This window comes from Coffea eugenioides, chromosome 3 (assembly GCF_003713205.1).
Source record: "Coffea eugenioides isolate CCC68of chromosome 3, Ceug_1.0, whole genome shotgun sequence".
Taxonomy (NCBI): Eukaryota; Viridiplantae; Streptophyta; class Magnoliopsida; order Gentianales; family Rubiaceae; genus Coffea; species Coffea eugenioides.
In genome coordinates, this window is record NC_040037.1 from 14,372,456 (window position 1) to 14,392,921 (window position 20,466).

General features: G+C 36.1%; 2 protein-coding genes across 2 annotated transcripts; one reads left to right on the top strand and one right to left on the bottom strand.

Annotated features, from left to right (window-relative positions):
- The first annotated feature begins 1,383 nt into the window (after positions 1 to 1,383).
- LOC113766110 lies at positions 1,384 to 6,753 on the top strand. The gene is made up of 6 exons (XM_027310335.1): positions 1,384 to 2,000; positions 2,088 to 2,226; positions 2,284 to 2,572; positions 2,690 to 3,663; positions 3,718 to 4,287; positions 4,762 to 6,753. Exons 1-6 carry the CDS (start codon positions 1,384 to 1,386, stop codon positions 6,751 to 6,753), a joined length of 4,581 nt encoding a protein of 1,526 aa, XP_027166136.1.
- A 10,994-nt stretch (positions 6,754 to 17,747) lies between these two features.
- On the bottom strand, positions 17,748 to 20,140 carry LOC113766111 (probably inactive leucine-rich repeat receptor-like protein kinase At5g48380). The gene is made up of 2 exons (XM_027310336.1): positions 19,260 to 20,140; positions 17,748 to 18,805 (listed from the first exon to the last, which is right to left on the bottom strand). The coding sequence occupies exons 1-2, from the start codon at positions 20,118 to 20,120 to the stop codon at positions 17,924 to 17,926; spliced, it is 1,743 nt and encodes a 580-aa protein (XP_027166137.1). The 5' UTR covers positions 20,121 to 20,140; the 3' UTR covers positions 17,748 to 17,923.
- Positions 20,141 to 20,466: the final 326 nt, after the last annotated feature.

Consider the following 20,466-nt stretch of genomic DNA (forward strand, 5'->3'; position numbering starts at 1 on the left):
CCTTAGGCCTTGGATTGGTGGGGACCACAAAGCTATAAGTCATTTGGGCTCTTAAAAGAAAGCAACGTAGAGAGACTTGGAAGAAGGAGTAATTTTGGAGACTTTGTCCACATGTGTGGGGACCACCGGAGATAGCTTTTAGTCATCTTACTTTTGGCTTTTTAAGGAGAGGACGTACAGAAGCAAGGGGGGACCTCTAGTTTAGCTTTTTAGTTTAGTTCTAGTTTCCTTTCTCTGGACTGGCCTCTGACACACGCCAGGTGTTCGACAATATTCCCCAACGGGAAAAACATCTTTTATTCCTTGCTTTCTAGTAAAAACGCAATGCCTTTGCAATCCAGTACTTTTGGCTGCAATTCAACTATGAGGAGTGGCTAATTTCTTCATCTAGTCAGAGGTTAAATCGAAGCTTTGGTTCGACAAAACTGTGAGATCGAATTGATTTCCCTACGTTCTTTAATTTGCAAGTGTTTATATATTTCCTGTTCACTTATGCATATGATTATTTCTTGCAATTAAATACTTGATCACTGTTTAATTGTGTGAGTAATTAACAGCCATCTAAGAGTGCTCAATCCGTAATTGTTGGGTAATTTTAGTGCATGTGGCAAGTGATATGATTCAATTGTAGTAAAAACTTTTGAGTCGTTGTTGCGGAAATATATGATATAGCCTAAATAAACCGAGCGTGTGTGTTTGTTGGTTATAATTGGTGGCCAGTCTAATGATTAATGCTGTCAATAGGTTAAATCCTAAGAGCGTGTTTAGGACTGCTTAATTGGCTAGGGCAATAACTACAGAGCTTGTTGTGGTTATCGAATCAGTAAGGTTAGGCAGGTTGTCAGAGCTTGTTGACAACCATAACCAGTTTATTTGTAAATGAAAGATTTTATCTCTGCATCTGTGATCAGTGATTCGAACCATAAGTGGAGATTATACCTTTGACTAGAGATTTTCCTTCCGTCAATTTACTTTATATTTTTAATTTGAGCAATTAAATTAGACAGTTCCATATCAACTTCCCCCATTTTTATTTAATGTTACATTCATTCAAAATAAATTCCCAAGTCCCTGTGGATTCGACCCTGCTCGCTGCTATATTCGAATTTTGTCTTTCACGTAATTAATACACTTTGGTATATCGGATCAAGCAAACTCTGGCACCAGGGTGAAGCTAGTAACCCATTGCACAGCCTAAGTCCCTGCTCCAGTACCATAGTGGACTTAATTCGTGACTTAAGAGTAGGAATTTTATTTTTGCTGGTTTGACACCCAACAAATTTTGGCGCCGTTGCCGGGGACTTGGTGTCAAAATAAATTTATTTTCTTTGAATTATATTTTCTTTGTTTATTTTTTATTTTTATTTTTATTGTTACTGGTTTATGCCTAGATCTTCTCGTACAGGTGAACTGCAATATAATCCTGAGATAGAGAAAACTGCTCGTGCATTGAGAAAAGCAACAAGAGAACGAGCAGAGGCATCCTCCTCATCTACTGGACATAATTCAGTAGTAGATTTTGTGGATTCATTTAGTGAGACGGAAGAGATAGATAGCACCATGGCTAATGAACGGACATTGAGAGAATTGGCTGCACCAGATTTAAATCAACAGCCTCTATGCATTACTTATCCTACATTAGAGGTTGCATTTGAGTTAAAATCTGGACTAATCCATTTACTTCCTTCTTTTCATGGCTTACCAGGTGAAGATCCCCACAAGCATCTCAAAGAATTCCATGTGGTTTGCTCGACAATGAAACCTCAGGGAGTCACAGAGGAGCAAATTAAATTAAGAGCCTTTCCATTTTCCTTAGCCGATAAAGCTAAGGATTGGCTCTATTATCTGCCCTCTGGGTCAATATCCACATGGACAGACATGAAGAAGCATTTTCTAGAAAAATTCTTTCCTGCATCCCGAGCTGCAAGCATTAGGAAAGACATCTGTGGAATTCGACAATTCAATGGAGAGACTCTACATGAATATTGGGAAAGATTCAAGCAACTATGTGCTAGTTGTCCTCATCATCAAATTCCTGACCAACTCCTCATCCAGTATTTTTATGAGGGTCTGTCCCAAACTGACAGAAGAATTATTGATGCTGCCAGTGGGGGCTCCTTAGTGAATAAAACACCCACGGAGGCAAGAAATTTGATATCGAGTATGGCTGCAAATGCTCAACAATTTGGAGACAGGCAGGATAACACGACTCGTAGAGTCAATGAGGTAAGTAATTCTACAATAGAGCAAAGATTAGATTGTCTAACTTCTTTGGTTGAAAAGTTAGCTATAGGACAAATGCAGCAATTGAAAACATGTGGAATCTGCTATGGTTCGAGTCATCCAACAGATATGTGTCCCACACTCCAAGATGATTCGACTGAGCAGGCTAATGCAGTTGGATTTCCAGGACCACCTCAGAGACGGTATGATCCCTATGCAAACACCTATAATCCAGGATGGAGGGATCATCCTAATTTTAATTATGCAGTAAGGCCACCAGGATTTTCACATCAGTCACAATATCAACCTAGACCTCAACTTTCACAGCAACAACCTGCTCCTAAATCAGGTATGTCACTTGAGGATATTGTGAAATCTTTGGCTACTAACACTCAACAATTTCAACAGGAGACGAAAACTAGCATTCATAATTTGGAGAATCAAATGAGCCAGTTAGCTTCCACAGTCAATAGATTGGAATCCCAATTATCTGGAAAGCTACCTTCGCAGACAATTGTCAACCCCAAGCAAAATGCTAGTGCCATCACATTAAGAAGTGGCAAAGAGTTGCCTGAGCCGAGCAAGAAAATTTCTGAACAAGCAATCGAGGAAGAGCTCGAAAAAGAGGGGAATGTGTCTCAACCTAGAGCCTTGGAACAACCAGATTTTGGAGAAAAATCAACACAAGTGGTTACACCTCCGCCTCCATTTCCTAGTCGACTGGCAAAGTCCAAAAAGCAAGAGCACGAACAGGAGATTTTGGACACTTTTCGAAAAGTTGAGGTAAATATCCCTCTTTTAGATGCAATTAAGCAAATTCCTAGATATGCTAAATTTTTGAAGGAATTATGCACTGGTAAGAAAAAGTTGAAAGGAAACGAGAAAGTGCATATGGGAGAAAATGTTTCGGCAGTTTTGCAGAAAAAATTGCCTCCTAAATGCAAGGACCCAGGTATGTTTACTGTCCCTTGCAAAATAGGTAATATTAAAATTGAAAAAGCTATGTTGGATTTGGGTGCTTCGATAAATGTTATGCCTCGTTCTATTTATAATTTGATGAACATTAGGCCTTTAAAAGAGACGGGCGTAATAATTCAACTGGCTGATCGATCAAATGCCTATCCTGATGGAGTTTTGGAGGATATTTTAGTGCAAATTGATAATTTGATTTTTCCTGCAGATTTTTATGTGCTTGATATGGAGGATGATAATTCTAATTCATCTCCAATACTGTTAGGGAGACCATTTTTGAAAACTGCTAGAACAAAAATTGATGTTTTCACTGGCACATTGACTATGGAATTTGATGGTGATGTTATTAAATTTAATATTTATGATGCCATGAAATATCCTGGTGAATCTCATTCAATTTTTGTTATAGATGTAATTGATTCTTTGGCGCAGCAAAATTTTGAATTTAATAATGACGATGCGTTGAAGGTTGCTATTTCTACTGGTCTCTGTCAGGAAAATTTGCAAAAGATAAAAGGGAAGTTTGTTTTTCCTTTTGAATTGCAGGAAGTTATTTTTGAATTGAATTCTCTTTGCCCAGAATTTTCCAATGTGTCTTACTTGGAATTACCTCTGTCTCATTCACAGCTTTTGCCATCTATTGTGCAAGCCCCGAAGGTGGAATTAAAGCAGTTACCGGATAATTTAAAGTATGCATTCTTGGGAGATGGAGATACACTCCCAGTAATAATTTCCAGTAAATTGACTGCTTTAGAGGAAGAAAAACTAATTCGGGTGTTGAAGGACCACAAGGAGGCAATAGGATGGACAGTGGCTGACATAAAAGGATTAAGTCCAGCCACTTGCATGCATCGCATCTTGTTAGAAGATGGTGCTAAGCCTTCGAGAGAGGCTCAACGGAGATTGAACCCACCAATGATGGAGGTAGTGAAGAAAGAAGTTTTAAAACTTCTTGACACAGGTATAATCTATCCCATTTCGGATAGTAAGTGGGTAAGTCCTGTTCAAGTAGTTCCTAAAAAGACAGGAATTACTGTTATTGAAAATCCTAAAGGTGAGTTAGTGCCCACTCGAGTTCAAAATGGGTGGAGAGTTTGTACCGATTTTAGAAAATTAAATGCATTAACTCGTAAAGATCATTTTCCATTGCCTTTTATTGATCAGATGTTGGAAAGGTTGGCAGGAAAATCTCATTATTGCTGTCTTGATGGTTTTTCAGGTTTTCTACAAATTCCAGTGGCGCCTGAAGATCAAGAGAAAACCACATTTACTTGCCCTTTTGGTACATTTGCCTATAGACGAATGCCTTTTGGTCTTTGTAATGCGCCTGCTACATTCCAAAGGTGTATGGTTAGTATATTTTCTGATTATGTGGAGAATATCATAGAAGTGTTTATGGATGATTTTACTGTCTATGGTAATTCTTTTGATGAATGTTTAACTAACCTCACAAAAATTCTTAAAAGGTGCATTGAGACTAATCTTGTTTTAAATTATGAGAAATGCCATTTTATGGTGGACCAAGGCATAATTTTAGGCCATGTGGTATCTGCAAAAGGAATTGAGGTAGATAAGGCTAAGGTAGAAATTATCAAATGTTTACCTTACCCTGCAAGTGTGCGGGAAGTTCGCTCTTTTCTTGGCCATGCAGGTTTTTATAGGCGTTTCATCAAAGATTTTTCAAAGATATCCCATCCTCTATGCAAATTACTTCAAAAGGATGTGGTATTTCATTTTGATGATAATTGCAAGAGTGCATTTGACACGCTCAAGGGATCATTGACTTCAGCACCAGTGGTTCGACCACCAAACTGGAGTCTTCCTTTCGAGATAATGTGTGATGCCAGCAATTTTGCTGTTGGTGCAGTACTTGGCCAGAAGGAGGGCAGAGCTTCTTATGTCATTTATTATACCTCGAGGACCTTGGATGGTGCCCAGTGCAATTATTCGACTACGGAAAAGGAGCTTTTAGCTATTGTTTTTGCTTTAGAAAAATTCCGTTCTTATTTACTTGGCACTAAAGTCATTATTTATTCTGACCATGCAGCTTTGAAATATTTGCTCAACAAGAAAGAGGCCAAACCACGACTTATAAGGTGGATTCTCCTACTCCAAGAATTTAATTTGGAAATTAAAGACAAAAGGGGTGCCGAAAATATGGTTGCTGATCATCTCAGTCGTTTGATCAATAGTGAAGGACCTGCTCCCTTGAAGGATAATTTTCCAGATGAGCATCTTTTTGTAGTTCAAAAGACAACTCCCTGGTATGCTGATTTAGTGAATTATCTGGTTACTAGAACGCTACCTAATGATTTGTCTAGAGCTCAAAAGGAAAAAATTAAAAGTGATGTTAAATATTATGTGTGGGACGAACCATACTTGTGGAAATATTGTTCTGATCAAATTATTCGCAGGTGTGTGTCTACAGAAGAGGTTCCATCAATTTTATCTTTCTGTCACTCATATGCGTGTGGTGGACATTTTGGCCCTAAGCGAACTGCAAGAAAGGTTTTAGAGTGTGGTTTATTTTGGCCAACTTTGTTTAGTGATGCATACTTATTTTGTAAATCATGTGCAAATTGTCAAAAGACAGGTAATTTAAGCCATAGAGATCAAATGCCTCTTACTCCTATACTGGTTTGTGAAATTTTCGATATATGGGGTATAGATTTTATGGGTCCATTTCCTTCCTCTTTTGGTAATATGTATATATTACTTGCAGTTGATTATGTCTCAAAGTGGATAGAGGCTAAGGCAACTAGGACTGACAATGCTAAGGTTGTAGTTGATTTTATTAAATCTCATATTTTTGTCAGGTATGGCACGCCAAGAGCAATTATCAGTGACCGAGGGACACACTTCTGCAATCGAGTAATGGAAGCATTGTTGAAGAAATATGGCGTCACTCACCGGGTTTCTACGTCCTATCATCCGCAGACTAGTGGTCAAGCAGAAATCTCCAATAAAGAAATCAAGTCGATACTTGAAAAGACGGTGAATCCCAATAGAAAGGATTGGAGTTTGCGCTTAGATGATGCACTTTGGGCTTACCGTACAGCTTTTAAGACCCCCATAGGTATGTCTCCTTACCGATTAATTTTTGGCAAACCTTGTCATCTACCTGTGGAATTGGAACATAGGGCATATTGGGCAGTTAAAAATTATAATATGCGGATGGATGAATCTGGAGAACACAGGAAGTTGCAATTGCAAGAGTTGGAGGAAATCCGAAATGATGCATATGAGAGTTCTTGCATTTATAAGGAGAAGACAAAAGCATTTCATGATAAAGCAATTTCAAGGAAAATTTTTTGTATTGGTCAAAAAGTACTTCTTTTTCACTCTAGACTTAAACTTTTTCCTGGTAAATTGCGTTCTCGTTGGATTGGACCTTTTATTGTGACTAATGTGTTTCCTCATGGTGCAGTAGAAATTCAAAGTCTTCACACTGACAAGATTTTTAAGGTTAATGGTCATCGTCTCAAACCTTTTTATGAAGGATTTCAAGTTAATAATGTTGAGGAGGTGACCCTTGCAGTGCCTGAACTCTCTGATTGAAGCATTATTTTGTCTAGCCAAAGACTTTAAAGAAAGGCGCTTTTGGGAGGCAACCCAATTGTTCATTTTAATTGTTTGTTCAATTCCGTGTGGTAGTTTAGAGGTGTTCTCCTTGAATTCGACTAATTTTGGGTTTCAGTTTTCGTTTTTGCCGATTTATAGGTGCCCTTCAGTTTTGACGTGCCCGCGTGATGACGTGCAGGAAGCTCACAATGAGAATCGTCCGAAAGCCACAGTGAAACGCGACTAGAAAACGCGAGTTGAAGGCGCGTTTTCAATCGCGTTTTCACTCCTGCGAGATTTGTGCACAAAACGCGACTTATAAAACGCGAGTTGAAGGCGCGTTTTCAATCGCGTTTTCACTCCTGCGAGATTTGTGCACAAAACGCGACTTATAAAACGCGAGTTGAAGGCGCGTTTTCAATCGCGTTTTCATTCCTGCAAGATTTGTGAAGGAAACGCGACTTATAAAACGCGAGTTGAAGGCGCGTTTTCAATCGCGTTTTATGTGTCCCAACAAAGGCTTCAGAAACGCGATTTCAGCTCATTTCTTCCTCTCTTCTTAGTTTTCCAGGTTCAGACTTTGGAGGCTCGCATGGTCAACGTCGATGCCAATGTCGCCGGCATGGCACATGATTTGGCGCAGTCTCTGTTTCTTACAGGCTTTGCACCTCCGTTTCCACCTCGCCCTTCACTATGCCCCGATTTCAGGGAAGTGTGGTTGCTTTCCCTCTCACTTTTGCTTCACTTTTGCTTTTTATTTGTCACATTGAGGACAATGTAGGATTTAGGTGTGGGGGGAGCAGTTATGGTGCTAGTGTCTTTCATTCATTTTCTTTTTCTTCTTTTTAGTGATTAGCTCGTATGTGATGCCAAGTTTGATGTTGGATTGTTGCCTTTATTTCTGCTATTGCCAAGTTTTAATAATAAAAGGGTACCAAGTTAATGTGGTTGAATCCAAAAACATCTCTTTGGTGAATATCAATGATTGTTTTACTCTTATAATTTTTGGTTAACTTTCCTAGGCATAGGGAATGATTATTGGCATTTTCGTGTGAATTGGTCCGGTTATTAACTTTAGTTCTCCATGTTTGAAAATGAGGCTAGCTGATGCAAGTTTTCTTTTGGTTTTTGTGTTATATTGAGTTTTTGTGATTTTTAACTATGAATAAACTTGACTGTACTCCGCTATTAGTTACTACTGAGTAACCGGGGATCTGCACCTAAAAGTGTTGATTCTCGCGTCAAAAGGTAGTAACTTCTATGAGTACGTGGTCACGTGGCGATAGAAGCTGAGTAACCGGGCTCCTTCATCTGGCCAATGTTGGAGTTCGCGTCAAAAGGCTCAAATGGCTAGCGACTAAGTCTTTTGTTACTATTGAAAGAAAAAAAAAAGGAGAGAAAAGTAGAAAAAATGTGAAAAAAAGTTGAAGGTTGTGTTAGTGTGTAATAAAAGTCAGCTTGCCGAATTATGGATTTAATGTTGAGATTTTGGTTAATAGTTGGACCATTTGCTGATAACTGTTGTGTGTCATTCCTTTTTCTTAGATTAGTTAACCTGGAATTAGAGGCATTTGTGGTTTAGAAGCTAACCGGAGTGATGTTTCTTGGACTTGACCATTGATGCTTGAATATTATTTTTCTTGGTATCTTGGCAATTTGTTGGATAGAGCAATAGCCACTATCAAATATTGGTGTTTGTTTCTTGTTCTCATGCTTGAGGACAAGCATGGTTTAGGTGTGGGGGGAATTGATAGGGTGTTAATTGTTGGTATTTTAATTATTAATTTTCCCTTCTATCCCTGACAAATATTGTGTTAATTGCTGATATTTACTCATATTTGGTATCGGGACTTAATTTCAGGAATGAAGCAGAAAACTACCAAAAAGGAGGGACTTTATGGAGAATATGGAGACTTCTAAGGGCTTCAATCCTTAGGCCTTGGATTGGTGGGGACCACAAAGCTATAAGTCATTTGGGCTCTTAAAAGAAAGCAACGTAGAGAGACTTGGAAGAAGGAGTAATTTTGGAGACTTTGTCCACATGTGTGGGGACCACCGGAGATAGCTTTTAGTCATCTTACTTTTGGCTTTTTAAGGAGAGGACGTACAGAAGCAAGGGGGGACCTCTAGTTTAGCTTTTTAGTTTAGTTCTAGTTTCCTTTCTCTGGACTGGCCTCTGACACACGCCAGGTGTTCGACAATATTCCCCAACGGGAAAAACATCTTTTATTCCTTGCTTTCTAGTAAAAACGCAATGCCTTTGCAATCCAGTACTTTTGGCTGCAATTCAACTATGAGGAGTGGCTAATTTCTTCATCTAGTCAGAGGTTAAATCGAAGCTTTGGTTCGACAAAACTGTGAGATCGAATTGATTTCCCTACGTTCTTTAATTTGCAAGTGTTTATATATTTCCTGTTCACTTATGCATATGATTATTTCTTGCAATTAAATACTTGATCACTGTTTAATTGTGTGAGTAATTAACAGCCATCTAAGAGTGCTCAATCCGTAATTGTTGGGTAATTTTAGTGCATGTGGCAAGTGATATGATTCAATTGTAGTAGAAACTTTTGAGTCGTTGTTGCGGAAATATATGATATAGCCTAAATAAACCGAGCGTGTGTGTTTGTTGGTTATAATTGGTGGCCAGTCTAATGATTAATGCTGTCAATAGGTTAAATCCTAAGAGCGTGTTTAGGACTGCTTAATTGGCTAGGGCAATAACTACAGAGCTTGTTGTGGTTATCGAATCAGTAAGGTTAGGCAGGTTGTCAGAGCTTGTTGACAACCATAACCAGTTTATTTGTAAATGAAAGATTTTATCTCTGCATCTGTGATCAGTGATTCGAACCATAAGTGGAGATTATACCTTTGACTAGAGATTTTCCTTCCGTCAATTTACTTTATATTTTTAATTTGAGCAATTAAATTAGACAGTTCCATATCAACTTCCCCCATTTTTATTTAATGTTACATTCATTCAAAATAAATTCCCAAGTCCCTGTGGATTCGACCCTGCTCGCTGCTATATTCGAATTTTGTCTTTCACGTAATTAATACACTTTGGTATATCGGATCAAGCAAACTCTGGCACCAGGGTGAAGCTAGTAACCCATTGCACAGCCTAAGTCCCTGCTCCAGTACCATAGTGGACTTAATTCGTGACTTAAGAGTAGGAATTTTATTTTTGCTGGTTTGACACCCAACACTTTTCAAGAATGTCAGCTTTGCTTCAAGATCTTGGATTTGAGCAGTCAAAGGAGCACTCAAAGGATCATATTTATGAATTCGCCAATTCATATAGTCATTGGTCAAATCTGCTAGATTTTGCAGGATGAGGTCTATGAATTCCAACAGTTCATCATCTGTCACACAAGAATTTGATTGAAATGACCTGCTGCTTGCCAAAGCAAGGTAAATTTGGATGATTTCTTGCTTGAGTGATGTGATCTTTTTCTCAATTTCGCGGAACACTCCACGAGCAAAAATAGAATTGTGAATAACCCATTCATATTTTTCCATTTCTAATCTAAGGCAAAGAGACAGAATGTCCTCCTCGGATTTGTGAAAGGTATCTTCGATACAAGATAAGAAAGATGGAAGACTCACCTTCTTCACAACATTGTCAGATTGCAAGTACAAATGAACAAGGCTCCACTTTCTAGCACACATAAGAAACGTTTTGAGAAATTTCATGTGTCTGATTGCATCACGAACATCCAAAAGAAGATTACCACCAACATGCGAAAGAGAAAAATTGTCTCGGAATCTGTTCAGAAGCAACTCTAGACCAAGTAAGACACGATCGATGCTGCAAGTGGTGGCCATCTCCATCTCTTTTCGAGGGATTTTCGTCAGTTTCACTCTCAAATTTTAAGAGAGAAACAAATCTCACTAACTGCAGAGCTAGCAAAGCATTTCTTTCCTGAAAATGGCTTATTTGTTTCTGGTGAGAAGGTGAAGAAGAGTATTGAGACAATCAACCATTCAACTAGGTGGAATTGGCATCAAGGTGGATCCCAGGCAATGATAATCAATTATTCAACTAGGTGGAATTGGAGCTAGGCACCCAAAATCCAAATTCATCTTGAACTAATCACAAATGGAGGAAATTGATAAACAAGATTAGTTGACTCTGTCATCAACATTTTATTAGGGAAATTTGATATTAGGGATCACATAAAAGTCTATGTTTTAAGACAATAACAGCAGTGGTTAGGGTGATTTAAGACACTTTGATGATATTATTGCCTCAATAAAGTAGTGGGTCCGATTTCATAGAATTATTCGGAATGATTGTATTCCATTCTTGCGCGTCCCTGTTTTAATATGTTTTTTTTTTTTGCTTCAAGCATCCACAGTTTAATATGTTAAACTTTATAATTAGGAAGAACAGAAAACAAAGAAACATCAAAATATAAATGATCCAAGAGACGTCACAATATAAATGATCTAAGTATAATGAACCTTCAAGCTAGCTCTCTAATTTTCTTCAATTGTTTTCTTTCTTTAGCAAACCACTAAATTTGATCACTTTCTCTTCTAATTATCTCGTATTAATAATCATGACCATTGATCTTGGAGATTAATAACCATGACCAACAAAGTAAAAGGTATGAGAAAAAATAATTGATGGCTTCTTCAACCCTTGATATTGTGGAAGTAGAGAATTTGGGATTTCTGCAATTACTAGTGTCAATTATATCATAAAATATATGCATTACAATAATAAATGTAAACTCTAAGATAATAAATATAAACAGTAAAACGATAACCTGCAAAATTAATGTTGCCAATATACAATGGTCAAAGAAAATGATTGGATTAAAGAAGTGAAAATTGCTACTAATTTGTAGTAGTACTTCTTTTCAAGAGTCAGGACTTAAATGCACGCTCATTATTTTACAAAATTATCTACTTATTTCATAAACACATTTTTCAATCATTTTTTTTATTTCATATATATCACATCAAAAAAATAATATAATACTTTTTAAAAAAATTATTCCAAATAATCTCATATTCAAAACAAGTTATATGCCCATTTCAGTGTTACTTGGGCCATTGGAAATTAATTCTAGTCTTCTCATTAGTCATTAGTCTTTTTTCCACATTCTGGGGGGTCCAATTGGAAAATGAGAGAAATGGGAAACTGGCTAGGGAACCATCACTTTCCTTGCTTTTTAATACAGGGCTTAAGGGTATAATGCCACATACCTATTTTTAAATGTTTGATATCAATTCTTAGAATTTAAGTGGAAAACTTCCACGAGTCAACTAAGAATTAGTGGTAATAGTCTGAAGAGTTAGAACCGAAATGCAGGCTAATACAAGCATGTACTAGTTACTGGGCTATTAGAACTCTTAAACATTTTTATAGTCTTTCTTCCCCATTCAGGGGATCCATGTGGAGAATTCGATAGATTGGTGAAGACCGAATAGTGTTCTGGTCAAGCATGGCTAGTGGACGATCCCTTTTCTTGTTCTTTAATTCAAGTTTCGGCCTTCAATTAAGGGGCAATGTTTTAGATAGGAGAAGATACCATTCACATTGTGCAACCGACCTCTAGCCTTGTAATTCTTACTTGCTCCATTTTTTATTTGTGAGCAGCTCTACTCAGGTTTTTGGAGACTCAAATGATACAGTGAGAGAGGGTTTGAATTTAAATTTCTCATTTATATATTTTTTTCGAACCATCCAACCCATCTCTTTTCTCGTGGCCAATTGGTATATGTCGCATGAATATTTTCATATTCTTTTGTGATTGAATTTAAGGAATAATTTCAAACCTCCTCTGAGATTTTTAACAATTTCAATGAGATCCCTTGAGATTTTAGAAATTACACTTACCTTCCTTACCCACTTAAAATGACAATGTTAACCTTACCATTTTAATGAAGCTCCCTTGTTGGGTACATATAGAAAGAATGGGATTTATAATTATTTTTTCTTTTTTTTTTCTCTTCTTATTCCTCATTTTTTGTTCATAGTTTACAAGTAAAACTGCATAACTATAAACTATAAATATTGATTCTAGTCGCTATCATTACCAAATGTTGAATTAGTGACCTTTTTTTGGACAACTTTGAATGTGATCTAATTTTTTGTTGATTTTTTTTTTTCTTCGCACCAAAAACAACAGTGATTTAAAAAGAAACTGTCCAAAACTATTACTAAATTATTGATATCTCTAACATTTCAAAAATCTACAAACTCTAAAACAATTATGATAATACTTTCTTCTCCAACCTTCAGGGAATATGTACCCCTAGTAAAGCACTATGTACAGTAGCCTATCATAGTGATGAAACTATTGTAATAATTGTTTATTAAATAATAAATATAGGTATTGAAAATTTGATGCTTTTTCTTTATAGTTATGCTATATATCTTACAATTGTTTTGGAAAGCAATATAAACTATATAAACCAAGGACATTTTAGCATGTTCATTTAAATTTTTGACCAGGTCTAAGGTTTGATTACCAAATCTGTAAAATCAAGGGAGGTAAGTACAATTTTTAAAACCTCAAGGGAGCTTAGTGAGATTATCTGAAACCTTAGAGGAGGTTTATGAAATTATCCCTGCTTATAATCAACTTTGAAGTGCTACAATCAACATACTGGGCAACGAGAATAAACTCCAAACTATGAAAGTACATGATTTGGAATGATTATAACAAAACCAGTAATATACTTCACCTAGGTTGCTGAAAATTATTGGGCAACACAGGATCCGTTTAGAGGTGGGCCGAAGTGAGAAAAAGTCCACAACGCACCACAACTTTAAACTGGGGAAGTTTTGGACTTTTATTTGATGTTCGAAAGGTTTAGTATTTGGTGTTCGAAAGCCGTACAATTTAGTTCATTAAACCCTAATTTTAATCCTTTTGGGGTCAAATATTGTTTGGGGTATCCACAATTACCCTTTATTACACCGATGCATTGTAAACTCTCCCTTAGTAAGATTATAATGCCTATTACACGCATAACAATCACTACATGCATAATTGAAGCAAAAAAAGCTGAAAGAGTGGGTCTCATTTGTCCAATTATTCAAAGCTTTGCAAAGGTTTCATTTTATCCAATTATTCAAAACTTTGCAGTGGTCCCTTGAATCCAATTTTCAACATGTTTGCAATGGTAAAATAATGGTAGCATTGTTTCAATTTCACCAGTTTGCAACAGTAATTCTTTTTTCACTTTCAATTGTCAAAATTTTGTCTATAAATATTGTTAACGTTTTCTCAATTTCTTACTCTCCCACTCCATCATTTCTCCTACTGCATCATTTGTTTTCTTTAACCTCTTATCTAATTTTTTAAAGCGTTGGGTATTTGTTTAATAATTACCTAATTATTTTTAGCAAATAACAATGCATTTTTTGAAGTCCATAAAAATATATACTGTTAGCTTTCAAAAATTAATAATATTATTTTTTTAGAAAATAAAAAATTTATAGAATACAAAATTTTCAACAAAAGTTAATAATATTTTTCCAAAATAAATGTAATTATTTTTCAGAAAATAGATCTATTTATTTACGAGATATGTGTTGAGAACTATTAAAATAAATACATGATTTGATTATGGGTCCACGCTATTATACTATGTAGAGTGTAATCTACAGTGAGTGATAATATAATGAAAGAGGGGATAATAAAGTAATGATATAGCATATGAATTACACTCTTCCATTGTAAATGCCCTTAAGACACCTTCAAGACTCTTTCTCGTTTTCATATATTTTTTTCCGAGTTAAGCATCGAGATTTATCTTACCCTACTCCTATACTGTAGGAAGGAGAGTGCCCAAGTGAGTTGTGTGAGGGAGTTGGTGGTGGATACTGGATAGTATAGTACCGTGCCCTTTAGATTTATAAGAGAATGGGAGCCAAGTTTACTTGTATACGCACCAGGCGAGATATGGAGCCTCAACTTGATGCACGAGGGAGACTTTGAGAAGTCCTCCTTTCTTGTTTGTTACTTTGTATGCTAGTTTCCTTACATTTATTTGTTTTCTTATTGTTGAGAAAGGGGTTTGCTCCGGGTTCTTAAACGCTGATATTTCAGCTGCATGTTGGCAGAACATTATGCTAGTTTTATTCAACTAAATTTCGTTCTTAAGTGAGCCGAGAAAATTTGTTTGTTTTCTTCTTTTTGGTTGGTTCATGTCAGATTTAGCCAACATTTTAAAGTAATTTTGTTGATTTGGACTCATTCATACTCATTGTGTAGTTGAGGAGGGCCATATTGGGAAATATGAAGTTTGAATTCTTTAAGTGACTCAATTGTTAAATACTAAATTTGACACATTTGAGTATATATATCACATTGAGTGAGAAAGTAAATAACTTATCATTTATTTTTTGGAACAAATTTTACCAAAAATTCAATACCACTTACTTAATTCACATGTTCTATTTTTTTGTTATCAAACATATCTGAGCACGTTAAGATCTAAACCCATTAAATTTAGGTGTTGAATTAAGCTATCAAACAGGGTCTATAAGACTTTCAGCTCATAAAAATCAAAAGCAATATTTGCATGTTGGCTTGGTTACCGAGGTTTTCTGGTATCTAATTACCAAGATAAGCAGAAAGAACAAAAAGGAAAAAAAAAAAAAGAAATAGAAGAAAAAGCATCAGTCATAGGTTTGCATTTGTGTTTTCTTTGAAATTTAGAAAGAAAACAAATTAATTTAGAGCAACAAAAAAAAAACTAAAATCTCTTCTCTGGTTCTCCGTCGGGCAATACTCTTAGCATTCATGTTTAGTTTTTTTTTTTTTTATCGCAACAATAACATTTGTAGCATTCATGTTTAGTTGATTAGTTTTGGATTTTTTTCGCTTCAGCAAGGACATGTTTAAGTTAGCTCTCCAAATTTCTTCGGTTGTTTTCTTTCTTATTCACATTCAAGTCCCAAACCACCAAAATTTGACCAACGAGGTTAATAATCATGACTATTATTCTCCAACATTAATGACCATGAGTGTTAAAGTAAACGCACGCCAAAAAGAAAATAGAATCAGGGCTTCAACCGTTGAAGAAGTCGAATTAGATGGATAATTGTCTTCTGAAATGTAAGCACCATACACAAATATAGATACTAAGATAATAACATGATAAGACACAACAAATTTTGTTATCGGTCGAAAGTTGTCCTACAATAATCTTGTTCATCCTCAAATTAAACTTATTCCAACCATCAACTTTTTTTTTTTTAATCATTCATGTGCCAATTGCATAGAACCCCAACCTGCAGTCCTGCAAAAATGAAACAAATTTAACCAGTGCCAGCCAGCTACTCTTGCAAATAAGGAGAATGATATTCAATTTTTGCAGAAAAGCCTGGATTAGAGAAGCAGAGAAGTCTCCTAATTAATAATAGTACTTTTTCAAGTGTCATGACTGACAAAGTCTATGCCCTTATAGTCTTACTTGGGCTATTGAAAATTATTTCAAGTCTAATAATTAATCTTTCTTCCAGGTTCAAGGAGGGTCCATTTGTTCCGGTCAAGCACGGCCACAGAATAGTCTCTTTTCAAGCTCTTTAATACTGGCTTCACGAGTAATAGGTACATTTTAAAGTTTGATTTCTATTTGGGCATTATTTACATAAAAGAATATGGTCATACTATTACACATGTGTTGATGCATCTTTCTCCAGATGGAGGAACAATATAATTCAATCTTAAACTCATGAATTATTTCTAACCAAGCACCGGAAGTAACGGAAAATATATGATCGGGGTAAGAAAACAGGCCTAAGTTTGTATATAGCCAATACTTTTAGGCATTGGGAGGCAATTCTTAGGTTAAATTTTGTTTTGATCCCTTGAACTTTAGATGTACTTTCGTATTATACCTTAAACCTCATTTTTTGACACTTCACCCTTTAAAATATAAAACTCATCCCACTTTATTCCTTAAACTTTATTTCTGGATAGTTCCCCCCCCCCCTTTAAAAATGCGAACTCCTTCCCATTTTAGTTCTTGAATTTTGAGCATCACTAACCTACCGTTTCATTAGTTTTGACAATTCTAGGGAAAGGAGTTGATATTTGAGGGGATACAGTGTCTAAAAATGAAGTTTACGAATTAAAGTGGATAAATTTCATACTTAAAGGAAGTAAAGCATCCAAAATTTAAATTTAAGGACCAAAATAGGAATCCGTTTATAGTGTAAGGGTCCAAAATAAGATTTACAGCCTCATTCTTATGGATTCACGGCAACATTAATTGCATATTTCACAAGCATTTCCATGGTATGAAAGGAAGATTCAAATTAACGTAACTATCCCAATCCCCACATAGCATGCTTTCGTGTAGATAGATAGTAATTATTGTACTTCCAATTTAATTTCAATATATCTTGATGCCACGAGAAGTATGGATGCCCATTAATCCAGTTTGAACAAGTCCTTCAAATTACATTACACACGGATTTCAAAGTCTATAAAGTGTTCATAAAGCTTAAAGAAATGAAGAAAAATAAGGCTTGCAAGGTGGAAATATGCGCAACCTTTTTACGTGACAATGTTGTTAATGACATTGTTGCACAAGTCACTTGACTGTCTCATCTCGGCTTGTAATGGCGATTTCATGGACTAGTGCCCATCACACTCTCTGTCATTAGTCTGGTTAACTGTCTGTGATAGGCTAAAAAGGATGAAAGCCAGTCAAGAAAGTGACCTAAAGATGTAAATTTTTTCTTTCTTTTAATTTCCAATTCGCGTATTGACTCTGTTGACCTTATTGCTTACATTACACTTTTTACTTGAAAGCAAATTGAAATATTTTGTGTTCGAGTACTTCAGCAACCATAGATATTATTTTATTTGCAAAAAAAAATTATTTGATTGCATTATAGTAAACACATTTTTCAATCAATTTTTTTTATTCTTTTAATTATCATTTAATCTCATATATATTGTACGACTAAAAATGCTACAATATTTTTTCAAAATATTATTTCAAATAATCTCCTGTTTAAACACACTCCATGTTGTTCGCTTTTATCTTAGGATTAGAGTGATACACTGTGTCTGGGTATTAGTTTCCCTAGCAATCACAAGTACATTGGAGTTTATTTGGTGGATCTTACAATACTATGAATTTTGAAGTTCAAAACAAAAAAAAAATCATCCACCCATAGAGAGCCAAATTAATCATTTGCAAGTACAGATCTCCCAGTGATTTTGCTTAATGTTTTGTAAACTTCTAGCATGGATGGCCTTCTTGCCGGATCAGATTGAATGCAGTCAACTGCAATTCTAACAAACTCAAGGATCTCGTCCTCATATGCTTGCCTAATCTCATCCGAATCATATGGTTTGGAGTTCTGAAATGTCCATTCGACCATATCAAGACCTTCAAAACTCTTCAGACAACCATTCATTTGGCTAAATTCCTTTTCAGCAATTAACTCAAGAAGCACAACTCCAAACTCATAGACATCCTTCTTAAACGAACCCGACTCCCATACTTCATTATCTACCACAGTTCTCCAACTCGAAGAACTAAAGTTCGATTTCAAAAGTTTTGCACTTCCAAAGTTGGATATCTTGGGTTCACAACTATGATCAAGCAATATGCATCTTGAACAAATGCTGCTATGTACTACTCCAACCTGATGAAGCCATGAAAGTCCTCTCGCAATCCCAACTGCTATTTTCACCCTCATAGGCCATTCTATGCACTTGACCTTGCCGTTTTGAGCAGAAAAGAGGAGATCATGGAGGTTTCCATTCGACATGTATTTATAGACCAAAAGTCTGCTGTTAATTTCATAGCAGAAGCCTATGAGTGGTACGAAATTGCAATGTCTCATCCTTCCAACAGTCATGAGCTCAGACATAAATTCTTGATCGAAATCATATGAGTTATGGAGTTTCTTGATGGCAAGAAACCAACCATTTTGGAGTATTGCCTTGTACATTGTCCCCAGTTTCCCCTTTCCAATTGTATTCATACAGTGGAAATCATCAGTTGCCTTGCTGAGTTCTTCGAAACTCATTCTTGTTACATGTTTTTCCAGTGCCATAATCTATCATTAGAGCACACAGTATTACTGCAAAATATATACTCCTTAAGGAGCTTCACTTATGCCAAAAAAATTTTGGTTGTAAATATGATCTGAAAAATGGAGAGCACTCATGAAGTGGTAAAAGAAAGAAAACAGTTAGCTGCTTAATCATAACCAAAAAAAAGAAAACAAAACTAGTCATAGGATGTTCAATTTAATCCATATATACACCCGTGTAACTTAAAGTTCATTCTGTCTATAGTAAAACAAAACTGTGTGCTAGCAAGTTTATACTAGAACTTGAATGAATTGAATGATCAAACCTTTTACATTTTACCCACAAAAAAAAAGGGAAACTTCTTTCTTGATCAAAGAATATTTTATTTCTTGGAACAAGGAGTGCGATAGAATTGGAAATAGTACGGATCTTTACACAAGCTTATGTACTCAATTTGGTTATAGGGAATGAAGTTACCTTAGAGTCTTGGATTCTCCCATTCGAAGTTAAAAGTCGTGGTCCTTGAGAAGCTGCAGTCTCTTGTTTTTTCTCATTCTTGCTCTTTAGTTTTCTTGCACTCAGGATAGGCACAATAAACAAGTTAAGAACTAGAGCCAAGAAGGTAGAAAACACCCATCCAACCACAAAACCACTTGTGAAGAGGATTTTGTCATGTTTCTTTGTTTCTGAATTAGACTTACAAAACTCTAAAGGACCACCACAAAGTCCCAAATTATTTGCATAGCTTTCAGAAAGTATACTTGCGTTAATAAAAATAGGGACTGGGCCAGATAAAAGGTTGTTGGCAACATTAAAAATCTTCAAGCGATCTAATAGGCCAATTTCTGGAGGAATTTGACCTGTTAATTGGTTGTTGCTGAGTTGTATGGAATTTAGAAATGAACAATTTGCAAGAGCTGCAGGAATTTCACCCGAAAATTTGTTGAAAGAAAGGTCAAGACTTGTAGCAAATTTGACAATACTTGATAAATCAGAAGGAATGGTTCCATAGAGACTATTTGTTGAAAGATCTATAGCCGTTAAAGCTGAGCAATTTTCTAGGCCTCTAGGAAACTCACCTTTTAGTCCCATTCCGCCTAGGTTAATAGTTTGAACCTTATTCTCGTAAGGATGCCAGCATTCAACACCCTCGAAGGAACATATAAAGCCTTCCGTGCTGTTGTCAAAAACCCAGCTAGATAAACTGTGAAATGGATCATCCAAGGACTGCTTGATAGATCTCAAGCAATCAACATCGCGTGGGTTTCCACTTCCCAAAGTAAATATTCCTAGCAAAAACACAAGGGCTACAAGCCTTGAATTAATGGCCGTAGCCATGCAAATTGAAACAAAACTTGTGCAAGACAGTTATTAGTGCAAATGAGAGAGTGATCCCTATATTTATGTACAGAGGTTGAAGTAAGTAAATCAGGGAAAGAAGTGGGAAAGTCTCCTAAAGAATTTGGGGCCGGCATCGCTCCTGATATTTCCCCAAAAAAAAAAAAAAAAGAAAAACCACGAGTTGACTGAGAATTAGTGGGTAGTCTCAAGAGTCAGAACCGAAATGCACGCTAATAGACTAATACAAGCATATACTGTTACTGGGGCTACTGGAAATCAATTCAACTCTAAACATGAGTCTTTCTTCCACATTCAGGGGGTCCATGTGGAGAATTCGATAGAT